Genomic DNA, 19,289 nt, shown 5'->3' with positions numbered 1-19,289 from the left:
ATTTAAATATAATTACAAAATAAAAAATAAAAAATAAAAATTGCAAACAAAATCTTTTCTACAAGATAGAGAAAGGGAACAAAATAATTTAATTGGTGGCGTTGACATAAAAGGAATATAATTTTCAAAAGTCAGTATGATGCAAAAGTGAAATCCTCTAAAGAATAAATTCTCTTTTCATGATCCTATTTAATTCACCAAAATAGAAATAATTTATTAAATATTGGCCTTTTCCTTATTAAAGCAATTAATATCTTTTTTTTTTTTTTTTTTAATTTCAAATTGAATAATCGCTTTCAGGCAATGAATATTTATTTCTTCGGATTTTCTTTCCCTTTTTATAATTCTTTAAATTTGTACCTGGATTAAAATTTATTATATCTGTAGGACTAAACTATAAATTTCTCATGCCCTCAATATAAAAAAAGAAAATCATAGGGACTAAATTATAAAATTATAAAATTCATAGGGACTAAATTATAAAATTCTANAAAATATATATATATATATATATATATATTCAAGATTTTGAAGAAAGAATTTAACCTCTTTTTGCCGATAAAGCTATGTTAAAATTAGGGAACAAAATCATTTGATGGCCGGAGGAAGTTTAGGTTCTTGGAAGAAGTTGGAGGATTACACTTAAAGATTGGTATGTGTACTATAAAGCATGGTAGGATTGAGATGGTTGGAAGCAATGGAGGTTGGAAACGATTTAAAAACATACCTCTTTGTTTATGCAAAGAAACTTTCAAATTTATTGATGCAAAATGTGGTCTTATTGGTATCTCTTTGAATACCATTAATTTGTTGAATATATGTTTTTTAAAAAGACTCTCCTCTCTAGTCTCTACCCTTCCCCTTCCTCTCCCTTTCCTTCCCCTCAACCTCCTTTGCTGCTACTGCCGCTGGTACTGCCATTTGTTAGATTTTTTTTTTTTTTTTTTTTTTTTTTTTTTTTTTTTTTTTTTTGGGAAGACAGACAGGATCATAAGAAAAAAACTACAGCAAAGTTGACAACATTAATTGCGTCAAAAGATCTCTTTTATTTTTTGTTTTACTGAGGGTTGGGAGGGCGGCTGTTGGCAGCAGAGACTCTTGAGCCCCATTCCAGTAGCTCTTTGCTAGTATCATCCTTGTGAGCAAACACCTCAATGAAGCACAAGCAGTCCTTTTTGTCTCCGGTCGCGATCGAGATCGCCTCCACAAGCTCTTCCTCGCATCGAACCTGCAACGACGAACTCGTTCACGAAACAGAATTCCTTCCCCACATAACTCAAATGACCAACCAAATTCAATACCAACTCACCTTCGTCGTCCAACACTTTCCTTCCCCGTTGTGGATCGCATCGACCAATGCCGTGTAGTCCCAGTTCTTGATCACATTATAAGGCCCGTCGTGGATCTCAACTTCTATGGTGTAACCACCATTGTTTATCAGGAATATGATGGTGTTATGCCCCTGACGTATCATTGTTGATATGTCTGATACTGTCACCTGCAATGTAAATTAGTATCGATGATCAACCGATGATAGTTTTCCGATGGGGTCGAGCATCAAAGCTCGATCGAACCAATTCTTACCTGGAAGCTTCCATCTCCAATGCAAGAAATCACTCTTTTTTCCGGTACAGATTGAGCATATCCAAGAGTGGCACCAACTGACCAACCAATAGAACCATATTGCATTTGAAACTCATATCTACAAACCAAAAGAGAAAACCCCATTTCAAATCTGAACAGAAATGGTTGAACGAACGAACGAACGAATTTGAATATGCATTACCCGCAGCCTTTTGGCAATTTAAGTTTCTGGCAGTTAAACCAAGAATCTCCTGTCTCAGCAATCACAGCCGTTTGACTACTGATCATCTTCTGAATATGTTGGAACAAAACATTGACTCTCAAGGCTTCCCTTGGCCCAAATCTCACAGGAACGCCATCAGGAACAAAGATTCTGTGGTAGTTTTCATAAGAACTGATATTGCTCTTAATCCGTTTCGCAAGAGCTCGAAGGAAATCTTTCATTAGAACACAACCGAACGTTGGTCCATTGCCGATGGTCACACGTTCAGGCTCCACGATCACGGCCTTCTCCCTTTTGAGCAACAGAGAGTAGCCAACAGAGCTGTAGTCATTGAAGATTGGTCCAGCGAACAAGTAGGCGTCGGCAGACTCGACGATCTCGGCACAGAAGGCTGTACTGATAGCACCCCAGTAAGTTCCAATGAAATGAGGATGGTCCTCTGGTACAAGCCCCTTGGCCGATGGCATCACGGCCACGGCGTAGCTTGAAGCATCAGCAAGCTCCACAAAGGCATCACAAGCCTTGGAAACTCGCAATTTAGGCCCACCAACAAGCACTGGCTTCACTGCCTTGTTCAAGAATTGTGCTGCCGCCTCCACTGCAGCCTCTAGCCCAGTTGGATTGCTCATTCTGTTCAAATCACAGAAATCCATTCAATAATTTCAAACCAATTCAGTCCTTAGCAACCGTTTAATAACGAAAAAAGGGATAATTTTTAAGCTTAAGTTTCATAAACGAAAAGAACCCATTACTCGGAATCCCATATTAGCTAATTTAGGGAACGGTTATTAGCTTATAAGTAAAAAATAATCTCCATTGGTATGAAGCATTTTGGGGAAACACAAAGTAAAACCATCCGAGTTTATGCTCAAGGTGGATAATATCATACCATTCTGGAGGGTACGTAATTACTAACATAGTATCAAAATCCTTCAATGTCGTCGAACAAAGGATGTATTTTATTCGAGGACTACAGAAAAAGAGTCGAGCCTCGATTAAGGGGAGGCTATTCAAGTGAACCTCGAACATGTAGTCAAAAGTGAATCATGTGTCGAACAAAGAAAGTACTTTATTTGAGGACTCTAGAGAAGGAATCGAGCCTCGATTAAGGGGAGGCTATTCAAGGGCTCTATAGGCCTATGGGGTGAGGCAAAAAGGATGGTTGGGAGGGAGGTCCCGCATGGGCTAATTTAGAAAATGAAGACTCTAGAGAAGGAGTCGAGTCTCGATTAAGGGGAGGCTATTCAAGGGCTGTATAGGCCTCTGGGGAGGTGGAAAGGATAGTTGGGAGGGAGGTCCCACATAGGCTAATTTAGAAAATGATCATTCTGAGGACTCTAGAGGAGTCAACCTCGGTTAAGGAGAGGCTATTCAAGGGCTCCATAGGCCTCAGGGGCGGAGGTGGAAAGGATGGTTGGGAGGGAGGTCCCACCTGAGCTAATTTAGAAAATGATCATTCGAGAACTCTAGAGAAGGAGTCCAGCCTCGATTAAGGAGAGACTATTCAAGGGTTCTATAAGTCTCAAGGGCGGAAAAGATGGCTGGGAGGGAGGGTCCCGCATGAGCTAATTTAGAAAAAAGGATCATGGGTTTAATAAGTAAATAATAATCTCCATCACCGGAGAAGTTCTAAGCAAAGCCACTCGAACTAACCCTCAAACTGGACAATATCAAACCATGGTACAGCTTCTTAATTCATGTCATACAGAACTTACTTGGGAGAGATGTAAAATGGAACTGGATCACGGCTGAAGGTGGGATGAGGAAGCCCAGCTAAATTACAACTGATACTAATATAAACAGGCTTGCTTTCTTTCAAGGCAGTAGAAATGGCAGTATCAATCAATTCATGAGCATCTCCAAGATGATTCACCACAGCCTAAACAAGAACAAAATTTAGAACTCAAAAAAATAAATTAAATAAATTAAAATTATGGATCAAGATCTTGTTTAGTTTAGTACCTGATAGCATGTGACGGTTTGAAAGCATCGGAGTTCTTGGCTGAAGTCAGGGAGGCCAATGGTATGATGAAGGATTCTGTTTGTTCCATAATCGTTCGAATTAGGGCCACCCACGATGCAAATTACCGGCAAGTTTTCACTGTACGCTCCGGCAATGGCATTCAAGACGCTAAGACCGCCGACGGAGAACGTGACGACACACGCGCCGACACCGCGAGCTCTAGCGTACCCATCGGCGGCGTATCCAGCATTGAGCTCGTTACAGCACCCGACGTTGGTGAGTCTAGGCTCGTCGATTAAATGGTCGAGAAGGGTTAGGTTGAAATCGCCGGGGACAGTGAAAAGATCGGTGATGCCGATTTGGACGAGCCGTCGTGCCAGGTGGCCGCCGAGGGTGGCATCCCACGAGGTGACAGCGGCGGTGGGGACAGAGTCTTGGATGGTGGAAACAGAGCCATTGGATGGACAACAAACCACGTCATTGGCGGGTTTGCTAACGTCGAGGGAGCCGATTCTGGTGTCCATCGACTGAGAATCGGAATCGGAATCGGAAAATGGGAACTTGGGAATTAGAGAACGGTGGTTTTTGAGCGATGGAATGGAAATGAAACGAAGAGGTTTGTATATATACAAGACGGAAGTGGTGGCAGTGGCAGCTGGATGACAAAAAACCATTTACGATAAGCAAAAGCGGTTTTGGAAGAGAAAAACCACTTACTGCATTGAAAATCGGTTTTTAAAAAAGCACTTTTGGAGAGCGATGATCTCTGTGGATTCTCATGGGTTGGATTCCGTTAATCACTGCGAACGGAAGTTTCACGAGTAATCCAAACTGGCTAATTACCTTTTTGTCCTTTCCTTTGTAATTTATTATAATCCTCCATCGATTGCTTTTCAAGGCTAAATATGTCTTTCCGTCCTTACCCTTTCTTTTTATCCAAGAAAATAACCAGTTTACTAATATAGATTTTAAAATATAAAAAAGGTTCAATGAATGATTTTCTGTATCAAAATTTACACTTTTTATATTTTTCTTTTTCAAAATATAAAGAAATTAAATTAAGAAAGCACTCGAGTATGAAATATTTGGGATTATAATATATGTTTAGTCTTTTATTAATTATGTTTTTGAAATTAATAATAATAATCATGCATTATGCAAATTATAATATGACTTTTTTTTAAGGAGTTTAAATTAATAATTGAATTTTAGATTTTTCTTAAATTATAAAAGAATGTGGGACTAATTGATATGACAAGTGAGATTGTATTCTCTTCTTTTGGACAATTAGTTTGTTTAGCTATTTACAGAAATTTTGAAAACGTGTTGGTTTTATTTTTCAAAATAATTAATATTTTAAAAATATATCTGTAATTAATTAGATGAGTATAAACCTAGCTCAACAATATTTTAATATTTAAAAATAAAATAAAATCTAAGTCAATAATTAAAATATATATATATAATCNTTTTTTTTTTTTTTTTTTTTTTGTTGATAAAAAGTAGTAAATGGATAGATGAAAGGTGTGAAATTATATAAAATTTTCAATATGAATTGTTGAAAAATGTAAAATTAATATATAAATTTAGTAACCACTTTATTATACGTAACTAGATAGATATTAATATTAATAATTAGTATTAACACGAAACTAAATAATTGTAAAAAAAAAATGATTTAACATAAATATTACGATTAAATGCTTACATACACTTAATTAGCAAATGCTACCGTTCTATATTTGAATTTAAATTATTTTTCATTATTTTTAAATGATGGAGTATTTTTAAAGCATTGTTATTTAGTTTTTAACATTAAATTTATAAATACTATTTTGACTTATAAATTTAAATTTATTTTTTTGATTTTTAATTTCTAAAAATGTTTTAATAAATTAATCAAACCATTTTTTAAACAGAAAGTGAAGCTAGTTTCATCGTCAATGGTCCACGATGGCAGATTCCAATCGGTCAACTTTGGTCCGATCTGGCTGCATACGTTCCTTTTAATTGATATTTTTCACTCTTTTTTTTATTATTTTTATTTTTAAATGACAACATTTTAGAAGTGATTTTTCTGTTTTATAAGACAATAAATATGAAATTCCAATATTTATAATTAACTTAAAATTCCATTACTAACAGATTTTATTTGGATTATTGAAGGAAAATTAAGCATAATATTCTAATTAAACTGTGGGATATTCTCTATCACAAACGGAAAACTACTTTTTGTGCACGTTTTATACGGCGGCGTTTTGCATGCAATGGAACAGAGCAGAATATAATGGGCCCACCTATGTGCTAAGTTCCAAACGGCGTCGTTTGAAAGAAAACAACTTAAAGTTTTAAAAATGGTTTCTAATTGAATTAAATAATCCAAAATAAAATAATTAAACAAAATTTAAAATAATTTTATAAAACTGACTCCAATCTTTACACTTAATTTAGAAATAAAAACTTAATTTAAAAATATTTTAGTTTAAATTTTAAACATTTAAAAGGACTAATATTTACCCTATGTGGTCCCAACACTACACCACATCGGTTGTAAGAGGTATGAATACTAAAATAAACTTTTAAAAAATATTTTGATATTTTTAAAATTTTATTATAATTCTGTTTTAAAAATGTAATTATTTTAATTTTTTTTTTGTCTCGTTTTCATACACATTTTCAATATATTTACAACTCAACAGTTACATTTACAGATTTCTATTCTTTATATAATTATATTATAATTTTGCAAATAGTCACTTTTTAATATATAATTATTAAAATGAATGTTTTAAAAGTATACAGACTAAAATATTATTTCTTTTTTATATTTAAATATTAAAAAAATAGGAAACGCAGCCATTACTGGTTTTTCCTTGAAAGGTAATTCATTAAACCATACAGCCTGTGAATTTTGGAAAGGCAAAAAAAAAAAAAAAAAAAANAAACCATACAGCCTGTGAATTTTGGAAAGAAAAAAAAAAAAAAAAAAAAACAATAACATTGCTTTAATTAAAATAAATAAATAAATGACATAGATTTTATTCGTGGAGGGCAAGAAACATTGTGTCAACAGCGTCAATAAGTAGTTGAAATAAAAAATGAGAAGCAAAATTGGGTTGTTGTGGCGGTGAGTGAATGACGGCCACCTTTTGTTTCGGCGGTTTTGGGTAACCTGGTATTTGACTGTCTATTTAAGGTTGCCCCGGTCTGCATTTGTCTTCCGCGGACCATGTTTGCCACGTGTCACCCATGGCCATCTTTCACCTGAAACACATGCTCCACTGTCTCGCCTCGTTGTCATCTAACAGAAAAGATTCTAATTATTTGTTTGAAAAAAAAATTATTTTCCCACAAAATTACTTAGCTAATAAATAAAACAAATTAAAAAAAAATGTATTTAGCTAATAAAATCTTAAATATAAATAACACAAATAAAATGCTTTTTAGGAATATATATATATACTTAAATTAAGGTCTGAAGCCCAAAATTAAATTTAAATAAAATATTTTTATATTTGATGGTATATTTATAATTTAATTTAAACACGGTCAATTATGTTTTTAGAAACATTTTGGGCCCTTGGGCCTTTGGGCCTTGCTTGCATCAGATTGGACTATTTGAGTCCAATGGCCCAACATTTAAAGCCCAAAATCAAGTTGGCTCACTCCAGATTAAACCCGAAAAAAAAATTATGCCCAAAACTTTTCACTTTTAACACTTTCATTCAACTGTGCTTTATTCTCTAAATTCTTTGTGATTTGATATTTGACATGGACAGCCTGTAAATTAAAGAACAAGCAAAATCTTCGAGGGTTATTTATGTATTTATTTATTTATTTTATTTATTTATTTTATTTATTTATTTATTTACGAGAACTCATTAAGCACGGAACAAGAGGACAGGCTGGCTGCTGAACCATTTCTGTTCCGTTGAGAGTTCCAACTTTTCTTCCCGGGCCGCCATCAACACGCAACTGTAAGCATTCGTTCTTCATTCGTGGTGCTATATTTACCGGCGAGCTTTAAGGAAATGGCGGTCGAACTTCAGTAACAGCACTACGAGAGGAAGTTGGAGGAGTAAAGATTAACGGATAAGGGTTTCAAGACCGGAAAAATGGAGAATCAGGAAGCTCGTCGGTCGAATACGGAACAGAGATCGACGAAATCGATTCCTCCGTACATGAAGGCTGTATCCGGTTCTCTTGGGGGGGTGATGGAGGCCTGTTGTCTACAGCCGATTGATGTTATCAAGACTCGGTTGCAGCTCGATCGGGCGGGGGCTTACAAGGGGATTGTCCACTGTGGAGCCACGGTTTCTCGAACGGAAGGAGTTCGAGCTCTTTGGAAGGGATTGACTCCCTTCGCTACGCACCTGACCTTGAAATATGCGCTTCGCATGGGGTCCAATGCGGTGCTTCAGACGGCGTTTAAGGATTCCGAGACTGGAAAACTCAGCAATCATGCTCGTCTAATTTCTGGATTTGGTGCTGGGGTTTTGGAAGCTCTCGTCATCGTTACTCCATTCGAGGTGAGGTTACGTCTCTCTCTCTCTCTCTCTCTCTCTCTCTCGCAATAGCATATAATCTGCTACAATTCAACTCAGGTCTTCAATTTCAAATTCGAAGGATTTAGTTATGGAACACGAATCATTATTATTTGTACATTTAGAATATCGAATTCGAAATTACTCCTGAGGAAGGACGTGTTACCAGTTAATTAACCTCAGATTGGCGATTATGAAATTAATTCTTAGAATTAGAAATTGGAAATCGTTTGCTCTGAATATTGTTCTCGGGGTCGAGTTGAGGGCGCTGATTCTTATGAACAACGGGAAACCGTGTCGTGGACGATAGTTGGCACTGAAAGGATTGATATCGTATAATATAATATAGACACCTTTTGCTGACCCTTTAGTGGCGGCTTACATAATCAATTTAAAACGCTCGTCGATGGCCTTTGTTTTCAATGGAAGACTAGTCGTCTTATAATAGCGAATTGAGCTTTCAAATAAGACGCTGCCATTACCTTGTCAGGATGAATAGGATATATGTAATATATTACTTGTTTGTTGGTGCATTGGTAGTGGTGTTTTGGCCCATCTATACATTAGGAATTAATTAGTTTTCAAAAGGGGGAGGGTACATTATTACCCCTCTGCTCTTTCTGTATCTCTAAGTTTACGACATTAAAAATATTGTTATAGACATAGTAAGATCAAACAGAGCATATTGTTTGCCATTGAATGTTGTTTGGAGTCTGAGTTCCACGTTGGCTAAGAAAGGGAAAGATCATAGTTATATACGTAAAGATAACTATTTTCATTGTACGAGGTTAGGTGAAACCATAAAACAGAGTCTCGAGGACATAGGCTCGAAGTTCACAATATAAAAAATATGAGGGGTGCAATTGTCCCTAACCAATGTTACTTTTAGTTTTTGTGTCCATCTTCTGCAGATTTTGTACTTTAAGAAAGCATGTGGATGCACCTTTAAGCATGTGGTTACTCCCTTTAGATCCTAAATATTACTTTACTTTTCATTTTGCCTATTTGGCGAATGAAAAATTATGAACATATATACAGGTATTTACATATGAGATCTGATTTGCCTAGGTTTACATTTCTTTCTCGTTCCATCTGAAGCTTAGTGCGACTGCCAATGTGGTTGCTATGGTGGCCGGTGGACACAATCCATTGGTTAATTTGCAACTTTCCCAATTGGTTATGTTAGATCCCACATTAATTGAAGAGGGGAACGAAACTTTCTTTGTAAGGGTGTGAAAACCTCTTCTTAGTAGACACGTTTTAAAATCACGAGGTTGATGGTAATATGTAACGAGCCAAAGCGAATAGTATCTGCTAGCGGTGGCTTCGGGCGGTTATAGGTTAACTCCCATGTTTTCCGGTCTCTATATCAAATTATTTATAATGCAAATGCCTAGTTCCTTAGTACCGCCAATCTCCATCTTCCTATCAACATATTATCCTCCTTGCAAGTCAAAATGCATCTTTTTCTGATGTTAGTCATATATTAAGTCAGATATTTGCACCAAAGTGGCGAGTTAAGCAAGTATTCTGTATCTAGAGTCGATCTACATAATGTCTCAAGATGATAATGTCAATAATTAAAGACGTCGTGGAGTTAAATTCAACCTCAAAGGTTTGAGTACGATGAAAAGCTGGGCTCAGAGAATGAAATATTTATTTTCTTGCTCTTGTGGGTAATTCCACTGCATTCTGTGGATAAATTTGACTCCTTTCATCTCAAACTTTCTTTTCCTTTCGGTTTTGCTGGTCAATTAAGAGATATTTCTGTCCCATTACACTATTCTCTAGTGTGTAAGCAGGACTATATGTTAGTGTGTAAGCAGGAAGAAGTGTGGGATGACTAACATATTGGTGTGATTATTGTTGTGTGTAGGTGGTGAAGATTAGATTGCAGCAACAGAAAGGATTGAGTCCTGATCTCCTGAAGTATAAGGGTCCAGTGCACTGTGCTGGAATGATCATTCGAGAAGAAGGCCTCCTAGGGCTGTGGGCTGGTGCTGCCCCAACTGTTATGCGAAATGGTACCAACCAGGCTGCCATGTTTACTGCCAAGAATGCTTTTGATGTTGTTCTTTGGAACAGACACGAAGGGGATGGGAAAGTCCTCCAACCATGGCAATCGATGGTATCGGGATTCCTAGCAGGCACGGCCGGGCCTATATGCACTGGTCCTTTTGATGTTGTGAAAACTAGGCTAATGGCTCAGAGCCGAGGCACAGGTGAACTCAAGTACAAAGGCATGGTCCATGCTATCAGAACTATATACGCAGAGGAGGGTCTTTTCGCTTTATGGAAAGGGCTGCTGCCCCGACTCATGAGGATTCCACCTGGGCAGGCCATTGTGTGGGCTGTGGCCGATCAAATTATTGGCTTGTATGAGAGGAGACATCTTCATGATGCTCCCACATAATAGATCGGCAGTCCCTTAGAAATTTTAGTGCTTGCTTTGTGGCAGCTCTTTCGTGTCTGGGTAGTGCTTATTCTTTAGTTACCATTCTTAGATTCTTGGGAAGTTTCAGTGACTTCTTGTTGGTGGATGCTGTTTTGTGATGGATGATCTAATTTCTATGTGAGAATCCCACATTAGTTGGGATGAGAACGGAACACTTTTTTAAGGGTGTAGAAATTTTTCCCTAACAGACATGTTTTAAAACTTTGAAGGAAAATCCGAAAAGAAAAGTCTTAAATGGGACAATATTTACTAGCGGTGGGCCTGAGCTGTTACAGTCTATATAAACAATAATATTGACTTTTTTTAAGAATGCGCTATAGTTGAATTTGTTGGATGATGCTCCTTCCCTTTTTTCGGAAGAAAAGGAGGATCCGGACAAAATTGATGAAACGGAAGAGATCCGCGTGAATGGAAAGGAAAAAACTAAGAATACCCACCCATTGGTAATTCCATCAACTCTATATAGATATACATTCATAAGGCTATGTTGATGAGCTTGGCCGGTAACACGTGTGGAATGGAGGGCTCTGATTCCATAGTAGATTTCTTATCATTTAGAAGTAAATTGCATCAATGTTTAAATTCTTGATATGGACAAAGGTCGTATGGTCATGCTTTAATGTTTTATGTGAAATTATACGAATCATAAGCATGATCGGGATTCATGATTAGGTTGATTTATCATGTCGTTCTTGATGTTATGTGAGGATGGTTAGGGTTCACCAACTAATCTTTAGTCGTTAACTTGTCTCGATTCATGAGGGTTTATACAGTACAGTTAAAAGTTGGATATGATGTAAGGTCATTTTTTTATGATGACTATACAATGTAGGGTCGATACTTAACTTTTAATAGTGAAATCGTTTTGATTAATGGATGTCTACAATAATACCTTATATGTTAACGAGTTTCTATGGATAGTGTTAGGCTCTAAGATGAATGAACTTTTAGTATCATATGAGTATTATATCGGGGAGATTAGGGGATCTCCAATTATTCCTTAGTTGTGATCATGTTTAGACGAGAGCAAGAGTGCATAGGTAGATGATGGTTGGCAGGTTCAAGGGTTGTCCCTCCTTGACGACAACAACGACGTTGTGGGGCCTATTAGAGAGACACTAGCTAACATCTAATAAAAAACTATCTCGATTGATACTGTCTATAGAGGTATGACGAGATTATGAATTCGAACCACGACGAAGTCACACTTTGAGTGCCTATGACATGTAGGCTGATTATGATAGAAGCGATTGATAAATTACTAATTAGACTATCCTAGAACTTTAAGACGTTCACTTGCGACGACTTTTTATATATATATATATATATATATATATATATATATATATATATATATATATATATATATTATATGATAAAATTGAATCATTAAGTATTAATTAATATATTATTTACCAAATTATGCTTAAATGGGTGGCTTAGAGTGTTTTAAGTTGTACCATACAAATGAGGAACTAATTTCTAAAAGATTTTCTCTAATTAAATGGAATGAACAAACTAATAAATTTTAATATTATTTTCGAAAAACATGTCTTAAAAATAAATGGAGAAATAAAGGGAAATAGACAGGTAATACAAAATTATGTTTTTACCTAAAATCTCCATGTGGTGGGGCCCACAGCATCATTGCTAAAGAAGGACGCAACCAAAACCCTAGACCATAATTGGAAACGAAATCTTATATAAAGCAATCTAAGCGCGGCCTCACCGATCGTAACCCTAAATCTTTCTTCTGGGTCTTCCTCTTGTTCTCTATCGAACAACAGAGCTTTATCCTAATTTGCTTCACTTCCCTCTCTCCGCCGTTTTCAATCCGTTGGTTTGCTTGTTCTTCGCCGGCGTAAATGATGTCCGACGAGGAAAGGGAGGAGAAGGAGCTCGATCTTACTTCTCCTGAAGTAGTCACCAAATACAAGACCGCCGCTGATATTGTCAACAGTAACTCTCTCTCTCCCGTTCTTTATTTATCTTTTTTTTTTTTTTTGGTTGGTACTCTGTTCTCTGATGTTTGTATTGTTGTATGTTACGAGGAAATGAGGCTTAAGTGATCAATTGGATAATTTTGCAGGGGCATTGCAGTTGGTGATATCGGAATGTAAACCAAAAGCGAAGATTGTTGACATTTGCGAGAAAGGAGATTCATTCATTAGAGAGTAAGAGCTAGTTTTCTTAAAGTTGAAGAAACTGTTAACTTCGTCTTTATTGCGTTTATCCAAGTCACTTGAATGTTTGGATTGTTCTTCACTGTTAATCGATCAACTGCCTTATTTATTTGGATGCTCCCTCTGTTTTTTCTAATAGACAAACTGGCAATGTGTACAAGAATGTTAAGAAGAAGATTGAAAGAGGCGTTGCTTTTCCAACTTGCATTTCTGTTAACAACACTGTTTGTCACTTCTCACCACTTTCCAGCGACGAGACAGTTATGGAAGAGGGTGATATGCTTAAGATGTAAGCTGTACTAATGCCTTTGTATTTTAGTTGTTGAATTAATGATGGAAGGATAACCTAATGGAATTTTGTCTTTATGCAGTGATTTGGGTTGTCATATTGACGGGTTTATTGCTGTAGTCGCTCATACTCATGTGCTCCAAGAAGGTCCCGTTACAGGAAGAGCTGCTGATGTAATTGCAGCTGCTAACACTGCAGCTGAAGTTGCCTTAAGGCTTGTGAGGCCTGGAAAAAAGGTGACCTATTATTCTGTTGAAATATAAATGTTCGTTGTGTCATTTTCTATAAACATTTGGGTCTGACTGGTCAATCTAGTCATGAATTTTTTAGAAAAATATCTCGTGAATGTTCGAATATATTTAAGTTTATATGAAATGAACGTTAATTTTTCTGTTTATTGGAAAGGCAGCTTTGCCGAGGCAATCAGTTGATTTTTTTTTATTTCCTATTTTCCCTGTTGCGTACATGGAATCTGGCAATGTTTGGAATATTTTGGGTGGGCATGTGATTTGTGATCAAACATAATATTCAACATTGGGCCAAATCAATTTAGTGTGGTTCTTTATCTGTTTTTCTCTAGTCAAAACCCATTATCCAATATATTTAAGTTTCTATGAAATGAATGTTGATTTTCTGTTTATTGGAAAGGCAACTTTGCTGAGTTTTTCTGTTGATTTTTTTATTTCCTCTTTTTCATGTTGTCTACATGGATTCGGACCACATTTCTAATAACGTTAGGGCCGCATGTTATCTGAAGTCAAACGTATTATCCCATATTAGGCCAATTCATTTTAGTGTTGTCTTATAATTGTTTTTCTGTGCTAAATTCTTCTTTACAATCATATTAGTGTACACTAAGGTCTATGGTAACAGGGTCTCTACTTGATGACAACTATAATGGCTATGGATTGTATACGAAGCCTTTTTATGTCATAGTCACACTGATAGTGTATCATGGGCTTGCAGTGGTTTTATTTCAATGTCTAGGAACTTGGGATAAGTAAATCTTTAAACACATGTTTAAGATGTTTTACTCATTTTTTCCAAGTATTGCCAAGATAACCATGTGTGTTCGCCCTAATGGAAAAGTTGAGGAACATGCTGTCATGTTCAATTTTTTACTGATTTACTTTTCTATTTCTTTCGTAACTCATTTGGTAAGGCTATATTTTCCAGAACAAGGATGTTACAGAGGCAATTCAAAAGGTCGCTGCATCTTATGACTGCAGAATTGTGGAAGGTGTTCTTAGCCACCAGATGAAGCAGTTTGTGATTGATGGGAACAAGGTTGTATTAAGTGTTGCCAATCCTGAGACGAGGGTTGATGAAGCAGAATTTGAGGAGAACGAAGTGTATTCAATAGATATTGTAACAAGCACAGGTGAAGGAAAGCCTAAGTTGTTGGATGAGAAGCAGACAACTATTTATAAGAGAGCTGTGGACAGGAACTATCATTTAAAGATGAAAGCCTCTAGATTCATTTTCAGTGAAATAACTCAGAAGTTTCCTATAATGCCTTTCACCGCTAGGTTTGTTATTGTTTCAAATTGTTGATAATTTCCACTTCTGCCCCACTTCTTTTATGTTTATTATCTCATAATTGCAGGGCTTTAGAAGAGAAAAGGGCTCGGCTTGGATTGGTGGAATGTGTTAACCATGATCTTTTGCAGCCATACCCTGTTCTTCAAGAGAAGCCTGGTGAGACTGCTCATGTCTTAGCTTAGCTGCCTTCTGGCCTAAGCTTGAATAGTCTGCTTTTGTTGCAATAACTAAATTCTGTGTTTATCAGGTGATTACATTGCTCATATCAAATTCACCGTTTTGCTGATGCCTAATGGATCTGATCGAGTCACATCTCATCCTCTGCAAGATCTGCAGCCTACAATAACGACGGATGATCCTGAAATCAAGGCATGGTTAGCATTGGGCACGAAGACGAAGAAAAAGGGTGGTGGAAAGAAGAAGAAAGGTTAGCTCTCCAAAGGAAAACCTCGTGTTTTCAATTATTTTTTCTATAAAGCTTCATGTTTTTAATCTTGAATTGCCTTGCATGGTTTTTTATATTATAGTAATTACGGTTAAACATTGGTTTAGTTTTGTGTTCAAACTGACACCAAGGTCCAATATTGGATCTATCTACCTTGCATGGAACCCATTGGTTTGAGTTACATGTGAAAACTAATCCTATGGTTCAGTAGTCTTGGCTTTCTGTTTCTGACCACTTCGACCAGCCTAGATATCTATCTGGTTGCTGTTTTAGAAATTACTAAGTTTTTTGTTGGTTAAGAACATTGTTCAGTTATCTTTCTCATAGAATTTCATCTTATGCACCTTTACTCCATTGTTGCTGCAGGTAAGAAGGGTGATAAGACAGAGGACCCTACAAGTGCTGAGCCCATGGATACCACAGCAAATGGCGCTGAATCTCAAGAATGAGCAGTCAACAACAACCACACCCAACAAAAAGAAGAAAAAAAAAAAAAAAATTCCCCTGCCTTTTTATATCTTGGAATTTGGCTCTGCCCCCACTGTGTATGAGTAGGTGAGTGCGGTAGCCAGAGTGAAGTGGTGAACGTTCTTTATTGGGTATTATTATTAATGAATCCAACTTCTTTTTTGTAAGCTCGACATACTTGGGTTTTTGATTTCAGACTCCATAGACGCAGGGAGATGTGCCACTGAATGAGCCTATTTTCTTTTCATTACTAATCTTACTTCCTTTCTGATGACCTTCAACCTCCTAATTTTGATCATGTTTTTCTTCTCACAGAACCATCTTTTTCTTAATAAAACCTCACACCACACCTTGACTGTATCTTCCTTGTTATGTTCTGTTAATCTGAATTATCTGAGAAAGTTTGATGTTAATGGATACTTTTGAAAAAATTATAGGAAATTGTTAATCTTATAGTGTCTATTTTCATATCTATAATTTCATTTGTTTACTTATTTTTTAAATAAATATTGATGCTTACGCTGAAGTTGCATATCTTTTTGGGGATTATGATTTACATTCGACAGTGTTTTGAATTTGTGTAGACAGTTCTTCTGATGTCTTTATGAAAGCCTTTTGGGAGTGGGAATGCTGTTTCCTTCAAAATATATACAAAAATGCTTTAACATAGCTATAACATTGAATCTGTGTTCCACTGTTCATAGCTATGGCTTTGCTTTGTTTGAAGATATGTTTAAAAGTTCGACGCTTGCGTTACAGACGAATGCAAATGCATACAGTTGAAGGGAAAATTGGCTTCAAACATATGCACCGTTGACTAACCATTGTCGACTATAAGTACAGATCTGAAATAGACAGTCATAGAATTATTCAACATATGAAAAGAGACCGTGAACAACTTTTGAAGTACAACTCTACGACCACTATAAGTACAGCTGCAATTATGTCAAAACGTGCAAAATAGATTGGATTTACATCATGCTGTAATAACACGTTCCGCTCTGGCATTATTGGTTCTTGAAAGACTGCAAAAGATCATATAGGTGTGAGGAAACGTCCAAGCTGTTCAAGTTTTTTTTTATTTTTTTTAAATGATCTGATTTGTAAGATGATTCTCACCTCAAAATTTTTGGAGAGATCTTTCATCTGTTCTGCAAGTTCTTGCTTCTTCTGGGCAGCTGCAAGACAATTACCAAGTCAAAAGTTAAACCAGCTCAACTATAAATACCGCAAGTAAAAATTGTAATGAATGAAACAAAAAGCAGTTAAGTTTCTACCTTTGGTAGATATATCCTCAATTTGCTTTGATGTTCTCACAGCAAACCTTTGAAATGAACGGCTGCAAAAAATGGAAAAATGGGAATGAAATAATTTTTCAACAACGAACTGTAAGCATCCTGCAGACAAACATCCTATGAACGGTAAATACAGACAAATGTGACTTTTCAGTTGTCATTGAGCATGAACGTCCTCAATTCAACGGCAGAAATGCTAGGGAAAGAATACCTGAACGGACCATGCTTGTTTGATAAGAGATTCTGTTTCTTGTTTCCAAATTAAAAAAAAAAATTCCAAAAATAGACCAAAATTGGAGAAACTACAAAAAGAGCTACTCTTTTGATTATCTTTTCTTATTCTGTTTTCACACAGCCCTAACCGATACTCTCTCTAATGCTAATTCTCTCGCGCAGATAGTTCTCGGCTCATCAAGATTCTCTCTCAGTCACCATATCGAGAATGGTTTATCAAGAAGGCTCGAGAGCTCACTCTTCTGTGGAATGTTTGTGGTGGAGGTTGTGGGTTCACCACGGCCATTTCTGGTGATTTTTCTTTAATCCTTTTTTTCTTCCGTGGAAGTGAAGTAATATCAAAATGGAATTGAACATTTTTTATTTTAATTCGGATCATAACAATAGATGGAAAATATTTTACTTCCCTTGAAAAATCTTGGGGTACCTACAAGCCATAGTTCTCCACAACACTAGAATTATGATTAATGGTCGAAGGGCAGATTGAAATGAGAATGGGTTGCAAACAGCCACCAAATTTTCCTACCATAGTTTTATATATGGTTTTGATCTGTTGCACAGCATACACTTTCCAGGAAAAAGAGAGTTGTTGGGAATTTTCTTGTGAAGTATCGTTAATGGTTCTGCCACTAAATATGGTTCACATGAAAAAAAAAAAACTTGCTATGGGACTTCAAGACTCCACAATTTTGTACCAACAAACTTTAAAATTGATTCCATTGGTGGATGAGTTGATGAATACTTTTCTGATAGCCTAGGAAAATTAGAGAGCAATGCACTACCATTAAGCCACTGATCTTCCCAATATCAGGTTGAGTGAAGGGAGAGCCTTTGCTGTTTTATGGGATCACGTTGTGTTAGTGGTTCGATCTAGGTGTAAGCTTTCAAAAGCTTTTTTTATTTGTAGTTTCAAGCTTTCGTCTTAATCTTCAATGAATCTTTCCTGCCCTGCTGCTTTAGTATAATTCATGCTTCCACTAAAATAACTTTTCATAATTTTTTTTGTTTTAAAAAGACACCTAATGTCTTTGTTAGTATGTTTATATTTCATTTAATATTAGCAGCGCTTCAACAAACATATATAACTAGACATCAATTCTGTAGAAGAAAGATAAATGAATCTATAGCAAAATTTTCTCAGATCTCCACATCTGCACATCCAACCATTTGGGCAGCAGATAAACATAAAAGAAAATCTGAGGATATCTTGCTTCAATGGAACGAGCCAAATAGGAACTAATTGGTCCCTCCGGCCAGAGAATGAAGCTTCTTATTGTATGCATGATAACCATACTAACGGGTTACGTTCTGAATCTAGGTTTCCATCTGTATGAACTAATTAGTCCCTATGGATGCTCATAATAGTCCCCATGGATTGCTAAAATCCTCATATGAACTATTTTTTAGGGTTCTATCAAATGATAGGACTAAATTGTAACCTTCTCAAAACCCAGAGACCAAGGTTGTAATTTAAAACTCAATTACCTGTTCGCAAGACTGTTGACGAGAACCTCATTCACGAGGTAAGAAACTACTCTGTGCATGAAATTTCCACCCGCCATGCTCGTTTCCACGGATCGAAATAAAACAATAATGATTCAGATGCCTGCTTGATGCGTGTTCCTGAAGTGATAGAAGAGGATTACAGAAGCTAATTTAATCTTCCTCCCATGAACTAAAAAACTCGGCGATGACAATACTCGAAAAAAGTAAAGCAGATAAGAACATAAGCAAAACACTTCAATCAATGGAAAATAATGCAGAGACGAACGGATTTACAACCGAAGAAATTCGATCGGAACAGATGAACTTCGGAAATCGTTACCTGAATAATATCGTCGCGATGACAATAGTTTGATGCCCTAGTTTTCTTCGAACGCAAGCCCCAGGATCTGGATGTGGCGGCTGAACTCCACGTAGTCTCAATTTATAATGTTCTTAATCGTAGAAGAACTAGAACCCTTTCTGAATAATAAAAGTTTTTTTTCTTTAATTTTTAAATTAAATTACAAATTTGTTCCAATACATTGAAAAAGTTATTAGTTTTTTATAATTTTAAATATT

The 19,289-nt window shown here is 36.2% G+C and overlaps 4 protein-coding genes across 5 annotated transcripts; 2 read left to right on the top strand and 2 right to left on the bottom strand.

The window, feature by feature from the left end:
- Positions 1-968: 968 nt before the first annotated feature.
- Positions 969-4,459, bottom strand: LOC111470156 (pyruvate decarboxylase 2-like). The gene is made up of 6 exons (XM_023115660.1): positions 3,770-4,459; positions 3,523-3,686; positions 1,787-2,437; positions 1,585-1,702; positions 1,310-1,498; positions 969-1,228 (listed from the first exon to the last, which is right to left on the bottom strand). Exons 1-6 carry the CDS (start codon positions 4,442-4,444, stop codon positions 1,058-1,060), a joined length of 1,968 nt encoding a protein of 655 aa, XP_022971428.1. The 5' UTR covers positions 4,445-4,459; the 3' UTR covers positions 969-1,057.
- Positions 4,460-7,641: 3,182 nt separating this feature from the next.
- LOC111470208 (mitochondrial succinate-fumarate transporter 1-like) lies at positions 7,642-10,923 on the top strand. The gene is made up of 2 exons (XM_023115740.1): positions 7,642-8,299; positions 10,191-10,923. Exons 1-2 carry the CDS (start codon positions 7,886-7,888, stop codon positions 10,725-10,727), a joined length of 951 nt encoding a protein of 316 aa, XP_022971508.1. The 5' UTR covers positions 7,642-7,885; the 3' UTR covers positions 10,728-10,923.
- Positions 10,924-12,481: 1,558 nt separating this feature from the next.
- On the top strand, positions 12,482-15,970 carry LOC111470100 (ERBB-3 BINDING PROTEIN 1). 2 transcript variants are annotated; one of them, XM_023115580.1, is made up of 8 exons: positions 12,482-12,728; positions 12,859-12,943; positions 13,092-13,241; positions 13,324-13,477; positions 14,418-14,770; positions 14,848-14,939; positions 15,031-15,253; positions 15,305-15,547. In XM_023115580.1, exons 1-7 carry the CDS (start codon positions 12,635-12,637, stop codon positions 15,213-15,215), a joined length of 1,113 nt encoding a protein of 370 aa, XP_022971348.1. In that variant the 5' UTR covers positions 12,482-12,634; the 3' UTR covers positions 15,216-15,253; positions 15,305-15,547. The 2 variants fall into 2 exon arrangements, with proteins under 2 accessions (XP_022971348.1, XP_022971347.1); XM_023115579.1 differs by lacking the exon at positions 15,305-15,547 and adding an exon at positions 15,595-15,970 and having other exon boundaries at positions 12,483-12,728; positions 15,031-15,210.
- Positions 15,971-16,369: 399 nt separating this feature from the next.
- On the bottom strand, positions 16,370-19,188 carry LOC111470102. Its single transcript, XM_023115582.1, has 5 exons — positions 19,051-19,188; positions 18,711-18,848; positions 16,974-17,035; positions 16,816-16,874; positions 16,370-16,721 (listed from the first exon to the last, which is right to left on the bottom strand). Exons 2-5 carry the CDS (start codon positions 18,785-18,787, stop codon positions 16,704-16,706), a joined length of 216 nt encoding a protein of 71 aa, XP_022971350.1. The 5' UTR covers positions 18,788-18,848; positions 19,051-19,188; the 3' UTR covers positions 16,370-16,703.
- Between the last annotated feature and the right edge of the window lie 101 nt (positions 19,189-19,289).

The sequence above is a fragment of the Cucurbita maxima genome, unplaced genomic scaffold (genome assembly GCF_002738345.1).
Source record: "Cucurbita maxima cultivar Rimu unplaced genomic scaffold, Cmax_1.0 Cma_Scf00043, whole genome shotgun sequence".
Classification (NCBI taxonomy): Eukaryota; Viridiplantae; Streptophyta; class Magnoliopsida; order Cucurbitales; family Cucurbitaceae; genus Cucurbita; species Cucurbita maxima.
Note: the sequence above shows the minus strand (reverse complement) of the source record. Positions and strands in the feature narration are given on the sequence as shown.

What these genes read in the sequence shown, in the direction of transcription:
- LOC111470156 (XM_023115660.1), bottom strand. Translation starts at nt 4,444, where the DNA reads ATGGTTTTTTGTCATCCAGCTGCCACTGCCACCACTTCCGTCTTGTAT. An exon ending in AAACCGTCACATGCTATCAG is followed by an intron (nt 3,687 to 3,769) that starts GTACTAAACTAA and finishes GTTCTTGTTTAG; the next exon opens with GCTGTGGTGAATCATCTTGG. An exon ending in CCATTTTACATCTCTCCCAA is followed by an intron (nt 2,438 to 3,522) that starts GTAAGTTCTGTA and finishes TGATTTGAACAG; the next exon opens with AATGAGCAATCCAACTGGGC.
- LOC111470208 (XM_023115740.1), top strand. Translation starts at nt 7,886, where the DNA reads ATGGAGAATCAGGAAGCTCGTCGGTCGAATACGGAACAGAGATCGACG. An exon ending in TCATCGTTACTCCATTCGAG is followed by an intron (nt 8,300 to 10,190) that starts GTGAGGTTACGT and finishes TGTTGTGTGTAG; the next exon opens with GTGGTGAAGATTAGATTGCA.
- LOC111470100 (XM_023115579.1), top strand. Translation starts at nt 12,635, where the DNA reads ATGATGTCCGACGAGGAAAGGGAGGAGAAGGAGCTCGATCTTACTTCT. An exon ending in CGCCGCTGATATTGTCAACA is followed by an intron (nt 12,729 to 12,858) that starts GTAACTCTCTCT and finishes ATAATTTTGCAG; the next exon opens with GGGCATTGCAGTTGGTGATA. An exon ending in TTGTGAGGCCTGGAAAAAAG is followed by an intron (nt 13,478 to 14,417) that starts GTGACCTATTAT and finishes TATATTTTCCAG; the next exon opens with AACAAGGATGTTACAGAGGC.
- LOC111470102 (XM_023115582.1), bottom strand. Translation starts at nt 18,787, where the DNA reads ATGGCGGGTGGAAATTTCATGCACAGAGTAGTTTCTTACCTCGTGAAT. An exon ending in GTCAACAGTCTTGCGAACAG is followed by an intron (nt 17,036 to 18,710) that starts GTAATTGAGTTT and finishes CATTTTTTGCAG; the next exon opens with CCGTTCATTTCAAAGGTTTG. An exon ending in TGAGGATATATCTACCAAAG is followed by an intron (nt 16,875 to 16,973) that starts GTAGAAACTTAA and finishes ATTGTCTTGCAG; the next exon opens with CTGCCCAGAAGAAGCAAGAA.